General features: G+C 35.3%; 1 protein-coding gene across 3 annotated transcripts in view; it reads right to left on the reverse strand.

Moving 5' to 3' along the window:
* fam20b (FAM20B glycosaminoglycan xylosylkinase) overlaps nucleotides 1-15,322 on the reverse strand; it is a 44,703-nt gene that overhangs the window by 21,517 nt on the left and 7,864 nt on the right. For all 3 annotated transcript variants that reach the window (XM_073816588.1, XM_073816587.1, XM_073816586.1), the window contains 2 exons: nucleotides 13,324-13,877; nucleotides 9,247-9,333 (listed from right to left, as the gene is read on the reverse strand). In XM_073816588.1, the coding sequence (XP_073672689.1) occupies nucleotides 9,247-9,333; nucleotides 13,324-13,700 (464 nt within the window). In that variant the 5' untranslated portion in view covers nucleotides 13,701-13,877. The remainder of the gene's footprint in view (nucleotides 1-9,246; nucleotides 9,334-13,323; nucleotides 13,878-15,322) is intronic.

A 15,322-nucleotide genomic window follows, 5' to 3' on the forward strand; every position in this document is an offset into this window, starting at 1 on the left:
TGAGTCTTTAAACCTTCTGTAATAGTTACAGAGTCCTTCAGTTGTCCTCAGTGTGAAAAGATGGAAAAACCAAAGAATTTGTGGGACCTGAAGGATTTTTCTGAAGAGCAGTGGGCACAAACAAGTTCAGGACAAACAAGGGACTCAGAAACAGAAAAAAATAAATAAAATAAAATAAAATAAAAAACTGCTGTGGAGAATTCAACACAGTATTAAGAATCAAGGGGGTGTGAACTTTTGAGTGGGGTCATTTTTATAAATTCAACCATTATTATATTTTCTCTTGTGGACTATATGTAAATTTCTTTTAGGTGAAATATCTTATTCAGGTCAGTACTAAAAAAAAAAAAACATGCATTTTGTATGATTCCTTCTTATTTTGGTAAAATAATTAAAATTTAGCAGATTCTGCAAGGTGTATGTAAACTTTTGACGTCAACTGCATTTGATCAAAAATACTGTAAAAACAGTAATAACATGAAATATTATTACAATTCAAAATAACTGGTTTCTATTTTGATATATGTTAAAATGTAATATATTCCTAAGATTGCAAAGCTGCATCAATATCACATAATCCTACAGAAACCATATGCTGATTTTCTTTTTTTTAATCAGTGTTGAAAACGGTTATTCTGTTGTTGTTCAGGATTCTTTAATGAAGTGGTTCTCATTTCCAGTCCGAGCATCTGCACATTTTGTATGTTTCTCTTATCACTTCAGACATTTGTTCCATTCGACTCTAAGTGCCCTGCGAAGTGGACATCACAGGATATTCTGCCATGATTCCAGTTCGAAGCGAATGTATATGTTCCATTCAAAGGGCATTGAAGCGTGCAAGACGTGAATTTAAATTGTATTTATTTTGTTAGAGGTATGTGTCACACTTCACGCTTCTCTAGTAAGTTTCGTCTGTGTGTGAAGACGCTTTAGGCAATGGTGCAGAGCAAATCCGTGAATTAATGTTCCAAAGTGAAGTAAACTTCAACGGATTTTCCGTGCTGAGGATCCACGTAGGGTTTATGTCAATCGGAAGAGTTCACGCACAGAGCTCACGTCTAACGAGCTAATGATCTGAATCATGTGTGTTAACCAAGAGAGACATGCAAAATATGCAAAGCGGGGGTACGCAAGGACTGGAATTGAGAACCGCTGCTTTAATTAATAGACAATTCAAGAGAGAAGCAAACATTTGAACAGTAGTCTATTTTTATTTCTGTACAGGTTTAGCACTGTAACCAATCGCAGGCCTGTCAGCTGTGTCCATGCATGCCGAAGTCAATCTAAGGCCTTAAGGGATTGTTCAACCAAAAACAGTTTTTTACTCTCATGTTGTTCCAAACCTTCATGCAGTTATTTTTCTTGTGGAAGACCACAGGGCTTCAATTTAAAATCAGTTCTTTGCACAAAGATTCAACACTCCTTCAGAGAAACAAGAACATGGGGCATCAATCACAAAGACTACTTTTATGATACTCCAACCAATGGTGTTAGTTTTCTCATTTCTGGAGCTTAGCAGCCATCGTCACAATGAACCTGTATGGAAAAGAGCTGAATGAACAACTTTCTGTGTCCCACAATAAATTAACTGCATATGGGTTTGGAGGGACATGAGAGTGAGTTCACAGTAGCCAATGGAAACAAGACACATCGCCTGGCAAGACGCTTTAGTGAAAAGCAAGACACAATATACAAGTAGTTGTGCTTAAGATCAAAATGAAAGTCCTGACAGCAGGAATGTTGAAAAAGGCTCAAACTGCTACACCAGCTTGTTGAACCCTTTCCAACAATGACTGTATGACTGTATGAAATCCAACTTTTCAACACACAACTGAGGGACTCATATGCAACTATTACAGAAGGTTCAAATGCCCCAGATGGAAAAACAATGTGTTAAGATCTGGGGGGTGAAAACTTCTGAACAAAATGGAGATGTGTACATTTTTCTTATTTTTTTTTGAATATTTTATTTTAGCTTTTGAACTGTTACATAAACAGAAGAAAACGAACAAAAATCTTACACAGATTATTGCACAAATAGGACAGAGATTAGTCCATACAAAAAAAAAAAAAAAAAAAAACACACAATACAGTACAATGGGATGATACAGGATACCGTAAATACGGTATAAAGCCTCACTCGAAAAGAGAATCCATCCGGTCTATTGAAGTTTCTTCCATATAGCGGAAAAAGGGTTGCCAAGTTTTATTAAATACTTTACTTTTTTTTCTTAACCAGTATGTTATTTTTTCCAGTGGTACACAGTTATTAACCTCAGATAACCATAAATTTATAGGGATAACAGTATCAGATTTCCACTTAATTGCAATGCACTTCTTAGCAATTATTAGCAGAATTTCTGTGAGTCTTATGGCATAGTCTTGTTTAATATTGGAATTGGTGTAATTACCCAATAAACATACTTCTGGGTCTGGTGGAAAACTTACTCCATGGATATCAGAAATAAAATGACATACTTTTTGCCAAAATCCCTGAATGAGAGGGCAAGTCCATGTGGAATGCAAAAAAGTTCCTTCCTCCACACCACATCGAAAGCAAAGAGGTGAATTTTTTTTGTTAAACTTATGAAGCTTTGATGGTGTGATATACATCTGATGAAGGAAGTTAAACTGAATCATTCTATATCTAGAGTTCAAGTATGATGTAACACCATTTTGACACAGTTCACCCCATGTTTTTCCTTCAATGCTAATGTCCAAGTCTTGTTCCCATCTCACTTTAGATTTATCTAATTCAGGCAGTGGTTTATTTATCATAAGAGAGTTATATATTCTAGAGATTATTTTGTATAGCGGTTGACTTGAGTATACATATTGCTCCAGTTGTGTTAAACTAGGTAGTTCCAGTTGGGTTTTAACTCTTAGAAAGTCTCGCAATTGCAAGTACCTAAAAAACTCCTTATTATCTAAATTGTATTTGGATTTTAGCTGCTCAAAAGACATCAGTATTTCATCCTCAAAACACTGTTGTAGATGAGAAATTCCATTATCAGCCCATAATTTAAAATGCTTATCCTGGAAACATTTTGGGAGCAATCTATTGTTCCATAATGGTGTTTTAGGGGAAAGAGTCCCTTTCTGTCCAAATGTCTGTTGCATCCTTACCCACAAACTGACTGTATGAATAATCATTGGGTTTCTGATTTTTTTTATCAATTTCTCATCCCATTTATATAAAATATCTGTGGGGTCTTTCTCTTTTAATTCACATAATTCTATTTTAAGCCATGAGGGGGTGGGCTCACTTCCAAATATTTGGGCCAGATATCTTGAATGTGCTGCCCACCAGTACATTTTAAAGTTTGGTAATTTTAATCCCCCTTGATTATACTCTAAAGTCAATTTATCAAGTCTGTATATTAGTCTGGGTGTTTTACCACGCCATATAAAACGTCTGATCAAACTATTAAGGGAAGAAAAAAAAGTTTGTGGAATATGGATTGGGAGAGATTGAAATATATATAAGAATTTAGGCAAGATATTCATCTTAATGACATTAATCCTCCCCAGTAATGTAATAGGCAGGTCCATCCAATGATCCAGATCACCCCTCACTTTCTCCAAGGTTTTAAGTAAGTTAAGCTTATAAAGATTTTTCAAATCCCCATCTACATAAATGCCAAGATATTTAATGCCAGCAGGTGAAAATTTAAAGGGAAGTTTGTCACTGACGGTTTCATATTCAAATGTAGATAAAGGCAATATTTCACTTTTATCAAAGTTGACCTTATAACCAGAGAACTGACTGTATGAATGTAAAAGTTTTTGCAGATGTGTAAGAGAATCTGTCGGATTGGTTAAAAATAAAAGAATATCATCAGCAAAGAGTGATATTTTATGTATTTCAGAGCCAATATCAAATCCTTTAATATTAGAACTAATTCTAATGGCTTCTGCCAGTGGTTCAATTGCTAATACAAAGAGGGCTGGGCTAAGTGGGCAGCCCTGCCTGCATCCTCTAAACAGAGGAAATGGGGCAGAGATTACTCCATTTGTAATAATTTTAGCTCTGGGAGATTTATAGAGAGATTGAATCAAATCAATAAATTTTTCACCAAATCCAAATATTTCAAGCACACGAAATAAGTACGACCATTCAACGCGGTCAAATGCCTTTTCGGCATCAAGAGAGATGGCAACTCCAGGTGTCCGATTGGTATTAGCAAAGTGTATTATATTAAAGAATCGTCCTAAGTTATCTGAGGATAATCTATTACGTATAAAACCTGTTTGATCTGGTTTCACAAGCAAAGGTAAATAATTTTCTAGTCTCCTGGTTATCATTTTAGTTACTATTTTGTAATCCGCATTAAGAAGAGATATTGGTCTATAAGAACCACACTGTAATGGGTCTTTCCCCTTTTTGTAAATAACTGAAATGATAGCATTAGAAAATGACTCCGGGAAGCACCCGTCATTCCTAGCTTGGTCTAAAACATCCATTAAATATGGTGTGAGCATATCTTTAAATGTTTTATAAAACTCAGGGGGAAAGCCATCCTCTCCTGGAGATTTATTAGATGGTAATGACTGTATTGCTTCATTTAGTTCTGTAATGGAGAATGGTCTATCCAAACTATGACTATTTTCTTCAGTTAAGGATGGCAGGTCAACAGTAGAGATAAATTTTTCCATTTCGGACATATCGTCCCTCACTTGAGAGGAGTACAGTTCTATATAAAACTCTCTAAATGCTCTATTTATCTCTATAGGGTTATAAGTAATATTATTGCCAGTGTCTATCGAATTTATTATTTGTTTGTTTTCATCTGTTTTAAGTTGCCATGCCAGCACCTTATGTGATTTCTCCCCAAGTTCATAGTAACGTTGCCGTGACCTTGTTATGGTCCTCTCTGCTTGATATGTATTCAGGGTATTATATTCCCTTTTCTTATTAAGTAAATTTCTATATAAGCATTTAGAAGGTTTTTTTTGATACATTTTTTCAAGATCAGTTATTTCAGCTTCGGGATTTTCCAGTTTACTATTCCTTTGCTTTGCTAACCCTTTGGTATATGCAATACATTGTCCTCTAATGTAGGCCTTTAATGTTTCCCACAAAATAAATTTATTTGTACAAGAGGGTTTATTTGTAAGGGTAAAAATATTAATTTGTTCTCTGATAAAAGTAACAAAATCATCTTGATTAAGGAGTGTGGGTTTGAATCTCCACCTATAAGTGCCTCTTATTTTGTCAGGCATGGATATGGACATAACCAATGGGGAGTGATCGCTTAGTAAGCGGGGAAGGTAGTCAATTGTTAGCACCCGATGTGCAAGTTGGATAGGTAACAAAAAATAATCTATTCTTGTATGTGTATTATGGGGGTGGGAGTAAAAAGAGTAATCCCTATCACTAGGATGGACCTGCCTCCATATATCGACTAATTTTAAATCTTTCATATAAGTCTTAGAAAGTTTAGATGCTTTAGTTGGAGGTTGTGGTCTAAGTGAAGATCTATCCAGGACCGAATCCATACAGAAATTAAAATCCCCACCTACCAAACTCCAACCTGGTGTCTGGGCAATCATAAGAAAAATAGTTTGCATAAACAAATGGTCATCATAGTTTGGCGCGTATATATTTAAAAAAGTCCACGTTTCTGAATATATAAAGCCTTGTACTAATATATATCTTCCCAAAGGGTCACTGACCGTCTTTAACAATCTAAACGGAACATTTTTATTAATTAATATGGCAGTTCCCCTTGATTTTGAATTAAATGAGGATGCAAAAACCTGTCCAACCCACTCTCTCTTGAGTTTTTGATGTTCATGAGCTGTTAAGTGTGTTTCTTGTAAAAACACTATATCTGCGTTCTGTTTTTTAAGATATGTATATACCCCTCTTCCTTTTTATTGGGCTATGCAAGCCATTTACGTTAAACGTTACAAACTTTAATGGGCTATTCATGTGGCTGCTAAAGTGTTTACAATCCTTTTTTGCGGATATTTTGGAAAAAGAAAAACATAGAGAACCCTGTATCTCCCGGAGAAAAAAGAAAGAAAAGAAAAGAAAAGAAAACAAAGAAAAGAAAAGAAAAGAAAAGAAAAGGGAAAAAAAACAGGTAAGAACACTTAAACTTTGCTCTGCTCAGCTGTCGGCTTAGAACAACGCCGGCAAACAAATAAACAAATTCTACGGAAAAACACGTTCGCTCCTTTATCATCCTGAACAATCAAAACCTGCTGCCAGCCGAGCTCCCTAACTCTAACTACAACACTGAATTATAAAAGTTAGGCTAGTTTCAATATAGATTGACTTCGGTAATTTTTCAGTTTCCTTCTGATAAACAAAATACACATAAAGCAGAGGGCAGATAGTCGCGTACCTTCAGTGGAATAAGTACTGTTATTTTAAAATGGAATAGCAGTAGTCCTTGGGAACACAACAGTCCGAATAGTTCGTTCAGGTTTTATCCTGGCCCTCCAGATATTTGAATGCCTCGCCGGGTGTCTCAAAGAACCGGAATTTCCCGTCTTCTATTAGGATCTTAATGCGAGCAGGATGGACCAGGTAGCAAGAGACCTTCCGTTCCTTAAATGCCTTCAGAGCTGGGATCATCTGTTTGCGCCTCTTAGCAAGATCCGGACTCATGTCGGGAAAGATACTAATTCTTTTTCCGTCCATAGTTAGTTCTCCCTTCTGTTTGGCGAGTCGCAGGATTTTTTCCCGATCTTGATAGCGGAGTAATCGGACCAGAATGGGTCTTGGAGGTTTATCAGGATTCGGCACGGGGTTCAAAATACGATGAGCCCGCTCTATATCCAGCTGTCCAGAGAAGTGTTGTGCGCCTAAAACGTTAGGCAGCCACTCGCTGAAGAATTTAACGGGGTCGCTTCCTTCGCTGCCTTCCTTCATACCAACTATACGTATGTTGCTGCGTCTGCTGTAGTTTTCAAGGTATTCCACTTTACCTTTTAGTGTCTCATTCTCTTGCCTGATCACTTTCATAAGGCCGTCAATCCGACGTACTTCGTCCTCGGTGTCACCAATGCGTTGTTCGGCCTCCATTACTCTTCCAAGAAGGCTGCTCACCGTCGAATGCAAGTTTTCTATAGACGTTTGCAAATCTGCTGTTTTAGAGTCTATCTTTTACGAGAGGATGTTGTTGCCTTCCTGAATTTCTTTAAGAAGAACCGCAAACATGTCGCCTTCCCGATTCCCTTCACTTTCAGTTTCATTTGAGTTCTTCGATCCGGCGCCATCTTTTGTTGTTTCACCTTCGACAAGTTCGTAGGTTTTCTGAGGATCTTTCTTTAGCTTGGAACGAAGATCCATTGCAGAATTTAAAGGCGAATTATACGTGCTCGAAGTCGTCGAATATAAGCTTATTCAGCGTTGTTTTCAGATTAAATAGAGACTATCATTTGGGAGCTCGGTCTTTCACGTCCTTTCAACTCCTTAGCATCACGTGACCCCCCATTTTTCTTATTTTGCCTAAATATCATATTTTTTCATTTAGTACTGGCCTAAGACTATGGAGGGTAGTTACATGTTTCCCTGAAGACAAAATAAGTTAAATTTACCCTGACCTTTACATTTTAAAAAGATTTCACCCCCGGCTCTTAATGCATGGTTTTTCCTTCTGGAGTATCAATGAGCATTTGAACCTTCTGTAATAGTTTGCAGTTCCTCAGTTTTCCTCGGTGTGAAAAGATGGACTGAATTATACAGTCATTGTTGGAAAGGGTTAAAAAAAAACAAAAAAAAAAACAAAACAAAGAATTTGCAGGACCTGAAGGATCTTTTCTGAAGAACAGCAGGCAGTTTAACTGTTGTGGACAAAGAAGGGACAACTATTTTCTCTTGTGGACTATATGTAAACATCTTTTATGTGAAATATCTTATTCAGGTCAGTACTAAATAAACAATAGCATGCATTTTGTATGTTTGCTTTTATTTTGGTAAAATAATTGACATTTTGCATTCTGAAAGGGGGATGTAAACTTGTGACCTTCATTTAACAAACAAAAAGGTTAATGTTTTAGTTTTGATAAAAACATTTGAGGTCAAATTAAAAAATTTGTAACATTTTCTTTACTATGCCTTCTTTAACAACTACAAAAGTCTTTCATTTATAGATTTTATTGCTGTACCCTTACCCTAAGTCAAGACGTTTATTCTTAAACTATGAAAATCCATCATACAAAAACAATACATTATATGCTTTACGCTAGGGCTAGGTGATGTGGCCCAAAAAATGATCACGATAATTTTTAATATCAGCTGATGTTAAGAATTATCATGATAAATAAATCTTTATTTCTTTCAAGTATAAAGGCAGATTTCTGTTTTAAGTAAAAGTTGTAGAAACCAGACTGTTAACTACTCAGTATGGTCAGAACATGACAAATAATTCATGTTTTTAAATGCCTTACACTTTTCCAGTCATTTTTCTTTAACAAAATATGAACCCTAATAGAAAAATCAACTTCTTAGTTTCTGCATGTTCCAATAAGTGATATTGTTTCAAATCATGAAACGGGTGTGTGTTACTGACTTTGATGACGTGTATCTTCAGCACAGTTTGCAATTTGACATTTTTTTTGTCTCTTAGAAATGCACATTTGACTGTAGCTTGAGTTGGGTGCAGATGTAAATTTAGGCTCATTATCAACAACAGTATCATCTGTAAAAATTGTAACAACCTCATCTTTATATGGTAAAATTGAATGATTCTGACTGTTTGAGTTTTATTAAAATTAACTATTGGTCTTCCATAGTAGCATACATTTAGATTTAGATCATTATAACCAGTTAAAACCACATATAGCACAGAATTATGGTAAAAATTTAACTTTATGGTTTCTAGGTATTTGTATGAAAATCACTAGTCTAAATACATTTAGTATAAATGCACAAATGCTACAGCTTAATAAAAAATACTGAAGTTGTATTCCATTACTCCTTTAATACATTTAATACATGTCTACATTAATGATATAATTAATTAGTCAAATTATTGTGATAATTAATGTTATTGCTTAATCGCCCAACCCTAAATTACCATTTCTCAGTTCAATCTTCCAATTTTTCACCTAATAATAAACAAGTATACTAATTTTTGAAAGACTTTGTTTTTAAATCAAGAGTTTGAGATTAAATATTAGACATAATGTGTGAAGGAAACAATGTAAAACAAGGCAATTGTCACTTAAAAATGCTGCCCACAGTTGGAGAAATGCACAATTGAGTTATTGTTGCGAATTGAGTTGGATTACCTGTCCAAGTGGAAAGCAGCGATTTCTGCATTATGCCGATCATACCCTGCGTATGGCTCTCCTTCGACCACATAATCTCTAGTGTACCTAATAATGAGACGATAAAGAAGATACAGACATATGAGAGACGGACAAAGCAAAACATGACACACAGATTAAATTAATTCAGGCAGATACAAAGTGTGCTAGCAATTAAGGCTTTCTCTTGTGCACAAATGCGTTTGTCTTAATCTGCTGCAACATCATTTCGCTGGTCTCTTGGTTTCAATTTCTGTGGTGTCGCATTGTATGTACAGACCTGAAGTGAATTTTCATTGGTCGAAATTACAGTATACTGCACATCAGATATGTTCTGACTTGCTGTGATTCTGTGGTGTCACACAGCATTTTCACATTTAGTGTGGAGACTGTACACTTAGGGTCATTAGCTTAACTAGTCAACCTCCCTCTCATATAAATGCACACACACTCCTAGACCACTTCCTTGTTCCTTATTAAACAGCAGGATGTAGTGAGCAAATACTAGATTATTTGAGTTTGAATATAAACCAAACCTGATACCTTGACAGTTTTCAACACACACAACACCCATTAATGCAAGACCCATTTTTCAACACAGATTGTTATTGGGTAGCTTATAGAAAATTCAATATATAAACCCACATATAATAAAGTATAAACAAAAATACCGTGTCCAAGCCGAATTCGCTGCTCGGAAACTTGAAATAACATTTTTCTACCCAGAATTTACTGTTATTGACGTTACTGAGGTTGAAAGTACTGCAACATTTTGTCAAGATAAATGTGCAGACAACATTTATTACTTTATTCATTTTGAAACTACTGACACGCAAGCTTATTTTAAGACAAAAATTGGCTGAAATGCATTACACTGGTGTTCAAAGGTTTAGGATCAGTAAGATTGTTTTAGAGAAGTTTCTTCTGCTCATCAAGGCTGTGTTTATTTGATTTAAAATGCAGTAAAAAACTGTAATATTGTAAAATATTACTGCAATTTTAAAGTGGTTTTCTATTTTAATATACTTTTAACAGAATTTATAATTGTGATGCAAAATTGAATTTTTTTTTAGCATCATTACTCTAGTCTTCAGTATCACATGATCCTTCAAAAATCATTCTAATGTTGGAAACAGTTGTGCTGCTTATTTTTTTTTGTAACCTGTAATAATAAGAACAGCATTTATTCAAAATAGAAATATTTTGTAACATTATACACTACCGTTCAAAGTTTGGGGTCAGTATTTTTTTTCTTTATAGAAATTAATACTTTTATTCAGCAAGGATGTGTTAAATTGATAGAAAGTCATAGTAAAGACTTGTATTGTTTGAATAAATGCTGTTCTTTTTAACTTTTTATTGTCAAACAATCCTGAAAAAAAAAAAACATCAGGTTCTAAAAAATATTAAGCAGCACAATTGTTTCCAACATTGATAATAAATCAGCATATTAGAATGCTTTCTGAAGGACTGGAGTAGTGGCTGATGAAAATTCAGCTTTACATCACAGAAATAAATTATAGTTTAAAGTATGATAAAAAGAAAACTGTTATTTTAAAAGGCAAAAATATTTCAAAATATTCTGTATTTTTAATCAAATATGAAACTTTGATTAACATATGGGACTTGTTTAAAAACATTGAACATTTTACTGATCCCAAACTTTTGAACAGCAGTGTATACTTAACATCTAAATCTTGCTTTTGCGAAATGCAGGCCTCAAGCATTAAACACTCAAAAAGTAAAACCACTTAGAACAAGGATCCTCAATTCTGGCCCATGAGATCCACTTTCCTGCAGAGTTTAGCTCTAACCCATAAATCACAAATCACAGGTAGGTGAGTTTGATCAGGGTTGGAGCTAAACTCTTCAGCGCATTGGCCCCCCAGGGCAAGATTTGAGGAACCCTGACTTCAAATGACACAATAATGTGACACGCCCAATTTGGAGTTTTGGAACCAAAATGTTCAGTGCAGATGGATTGAAAAAGTTCAGTCTGGATGTGAAGTCATCAGAGATAAGGTGTGTTTGATCAGTGACCTTTGAGATTAAGGACACCAGGAGAGCTTCCTCACTCTGTAGATCCATGATAACTCTAATAGGCTCAGAGAAGAGCAGACAGCTCAACTCACCTGAAGTAATGACAGATCAGCTTTGCGTCCTATTTTATACCAGAAATATCCTGGTAGCACTTCTGAAAAAAACTTTTACAACACGTCTTAATATAGGTTTATGCTAATTCATAAATATACTAGTTTATTTTAATTACTGTTTGTTAATTAAATGATTAGTTCACCGAAAAAATGACAATTTTGTCATTAATTACTCACCCTCATGTTGTTCCAAACCCATAAAACCTTAATTAATCTTCAGAACACAAATTAAGATATTTTTGATCAAATCCGAGAGCTTTCTGACCCTGCATAGACAGCAACGCAACTGACACGTTCAAGGCCCAGAAAGGTATTCAAGACATCAATAAAAAAGTCCATGTGACATTAATGGTTCAACAGTAATGTTATAAAGCTACAAGAATACGTTTGTGTGTACAATTTGTTCTCTTCTGTGTCAGTCTTCAAAAGTCTTGGAACTAATTTAATCATTAATGACAGAATTTTCATTTAACTTAAAAGAAAGAAATTACACACTATATATACACATTATATTTGTATACACTACTGTTCAGTAAGTTTGGTAAATTTCATAAAGAATAGATTAAATTGCTGAAAATGACAGTAAAAAACGTTGTTACTTGTTATGTTACAAACAAATTCTATGTTGTAAATGTTGTTCTTTTAACTTTATAGTCATCAAAACATCACACTTCACACAAATATATTAATTAGCATCACAACAGCTTTCAACATCAACAATAATAAATGTTTCTTGAGTGGCAAATCAGCATATTAGAATGATTTCTGAAGGATCGTGTAGTAATAACGAAAATCACAGCTTTGCATCACAGGAATAAACTCCATTTTTAAATAAATAAAAACGGAAAATAGTTGTTTCAAATTGTAATAATATTTCACAATATATCTGTTTTTTTTTTTTACCTAATTTTTGATCATAAAATTTTTTGGAATGCAGTTTGTATGGTATATGTACAAAAGTACATTAACCTAGTTTGATAAATGCTGTAAATGCTTTGTTCATTGTTAGTTCATGATAACAAATGCTTCTAACTAATGTTAACAAATTGAACCTCATCAGCAATATCTTAAGCCAGACAAATCCAAATAAATAAATTACTTTAAGATTTGGCCAAATGGTCAGTAGGTCATTCAGGTCCACTGCTCGTAAACCCAGGTCTGCATTTGTTTTAGTTATGAAAAGTGTGCCACGTTTGTGACCCTGGACCACAAAACTTAAGTTTAAGACTTAAGAAGCACAGGTATACTTGTAGCAATAACCAAAAATACATTCTATGGGTCAAAATGATTGATTTTTATTTTAGGCAAAAAAAATCATTAGGATAATTAAAGATCATGTTCCATGAAGATATTTTGTAAATGTCCTACTTTAAATATATCAAAACTTAACTTCTGATTAGTAATATGCATTCCTAAGAAGTTAATTTGGATAACTTTAAAGGCGATTTTCTCAATATTTAGATTTTTTTTGGCACCCTCAGAATGCAGATTTTCAAATATTGTCAATAAAAAAAGCTTATTTATTCAGCTTTCAGATGATGTATACATCTCATTTTCGAAAAAATTTGACCCTAATGACTGGTTTTGTGGTCCAGGGTCAGATTTTCTATTGCTTCCTGTTTATATTGTTTTGTCTGTGTATTTTATTGTTATGCTCTTTCTTTGCCACACATTGTGATGCACGCTCAGGCGCTGTACAAATAAAAACGATTTTTTATTAAATCTCTTATTCATTCACTTCTTTTTCTATTTCAGTCACCGGCTTTTCCGTTCTCTGATTTACTCAGTCACTCTTCCCCTCACTCTCTCTCTTTCTAAATCACTCACTCCTTTAATTTTAACCTTATTCACATTCTCGTTACTTTCTCTCTCTTTCGTTCCTCATTTTAATCATCCTTCTTCTCACCTCTTAGGTTTGAATACAACTTTCTGTCCTCCGTCGAGGACCAGGAGGGCTTTCAGCTGGGTGCCTTTGTAGCCCACGTCAGCCCTCTCCACACGAGCGGTGGCCAGGGCATTCAGCACGGCAGCTAGCTCGGGCGTCTCGTCTGGGTACACCTCCCGTGGACCCACCCACTGGGCGGCCACTTCCCAGGGCGACTGCAAGGTGTGCGTGAGGCGAGCTCCTTTGGCCAGGGCCAGGCTGGCCTCCATCTTGCGGAAGGCCCGGAGGTCGCGGCGGCTGGCGGCCGATCCCTCCCCTCCATCCAGCAGGAAGACCTTAGCCAGGCCGAGGAGAAAGAGCACAGCGCACAGCACCACCACACGCTGCTTCAGCTTCATCACCTCCTGCAGCCAGACGCTCACCGGCGGCCCACCACGCCTGAGTCTGCCAGGAGACACGCACTTACGCCTGAGGCATGGCACTGCCCGCTGTCTGACCAACACCACCACAGGTCAGGCAGGACAGGAACGGCTCGAACCACCAGAATATAAAAGATTGAGGACAGATGACACTTCCTGCGAGAAGAAAGAGAGACGTCATTTTACAGGAATAGTTGAAAATTGCAGAAAATGTATTATTCAGCCTCGTATGGAAGCTCATTTCCACCAATGAATAAAAAATTTTAATAAAAGGTCATTGCGACTTTTTATCTCACAAATCTTGATTTTTTTCTCCGAATTGTGAGATATAAACTCAATTGTGTGGTATAAAATCAGAATTATGAGATAGAAACTTATAAAACTGAGTTTATATCTCACAATTCGGAGAAAAAGTCATAATTGTGAGATATAAACTTGCAACTGCATGTTATAAAGTCAGAATTCTGAGATATAAACTTATAAAAACTTGAGTTTACTTTATAACTCACAATTGCAAGTTTATATCTCACAATTTTTTTCTCAGAATTGTGAGATATAAACTTGCCATTGTGAGCTATAAAGTCCAATTTTGAGGGGAAAAAAAAGACTGATATGTTCTGAGAAAAGAGATTTAAACTCGCAATTCTGAGAAAAGTCAGGTTTGTGAGTTCGTATCACGCAATTCTGAGAGAAAAAAAGTCAGAATTGTAAGTTTGTATATACAAATTCAGAGAAAAAAGTCAGAATCGCAAGTTTATTTCACGCATTTCTGAGAAAAAAAGCTGCAATAACTTCTTAAAAAAAATTTATTCAGTGGCATAGATGTAGATAAGTTTGTTTGTTCATTAGAACAGATTTGAAGAAATTTAGCATTACATCACGTGTTCACCAATGGATCCTTTGTAATTAATGGGTGCCATTTAAATGAGAGCCCACACAGCCAATAAAAACATCACAATAATCCACAGGACTCCAGTCCATCAGTTAACGTCTTGTGAAGTGAAAAGCTGTGTGTTTGTTGACGGCACCCATTCACTGCAAATGATCCATTGGTGAGCAATTGATGTAATGCTTTTTACATTACAAAACATTTATTGATGGATTGGAGTCATGTGGATCATTTGTGGATTATTGTGATGTTTTTATCAGCTGTTTGGACTCTCATTCTGATGGCACCCATTCACTGCAAATGATCCATTGGTGAGTATGTGATGTAATGCTTTTCACTTCACAAGACATTAATTGATGATGACATGAATTGTGATGTTTTTATTAGCTGTTTGGACTCTCATTCTGACTAGAGCTGCAAAACAATTAGTCACGATTAATCGATTCAAAAGTAAATTTTGTTTGCATACTATATGCATGTGTGTGTACTGTGTATATGTATTATGTATATATATCTGCATATAAACATGTATAATTTATATTACACATACAGTGAGGTCAATAAGTATTTGATCACCCTGTGATTTTGCAAGTTCTCTTACTTAGAAATCATGGAGGGGTCAGCATAGGTGCATTTCCACTGTGAGAGACAGAATCTAAAAATAAAAATCCGTAAATCACATTGTAGGGTTTTTTAAAAATTTATTTGTGAA

The sequence above is a fragment of the Garra rufa genome, chromosome 13 (assembly GCF_049309525.1).
Source record: "Garra rufa chromosome 13, GarRuf1.0, whole genome shotgun sequence".
Taxonomy (NCBI): domain Eukaryota; kingdom Metazoa; phylum Chordata; class Actinopteri; order Cypriniformes; family Cyprinidae; genus Garra; species Garra rufa.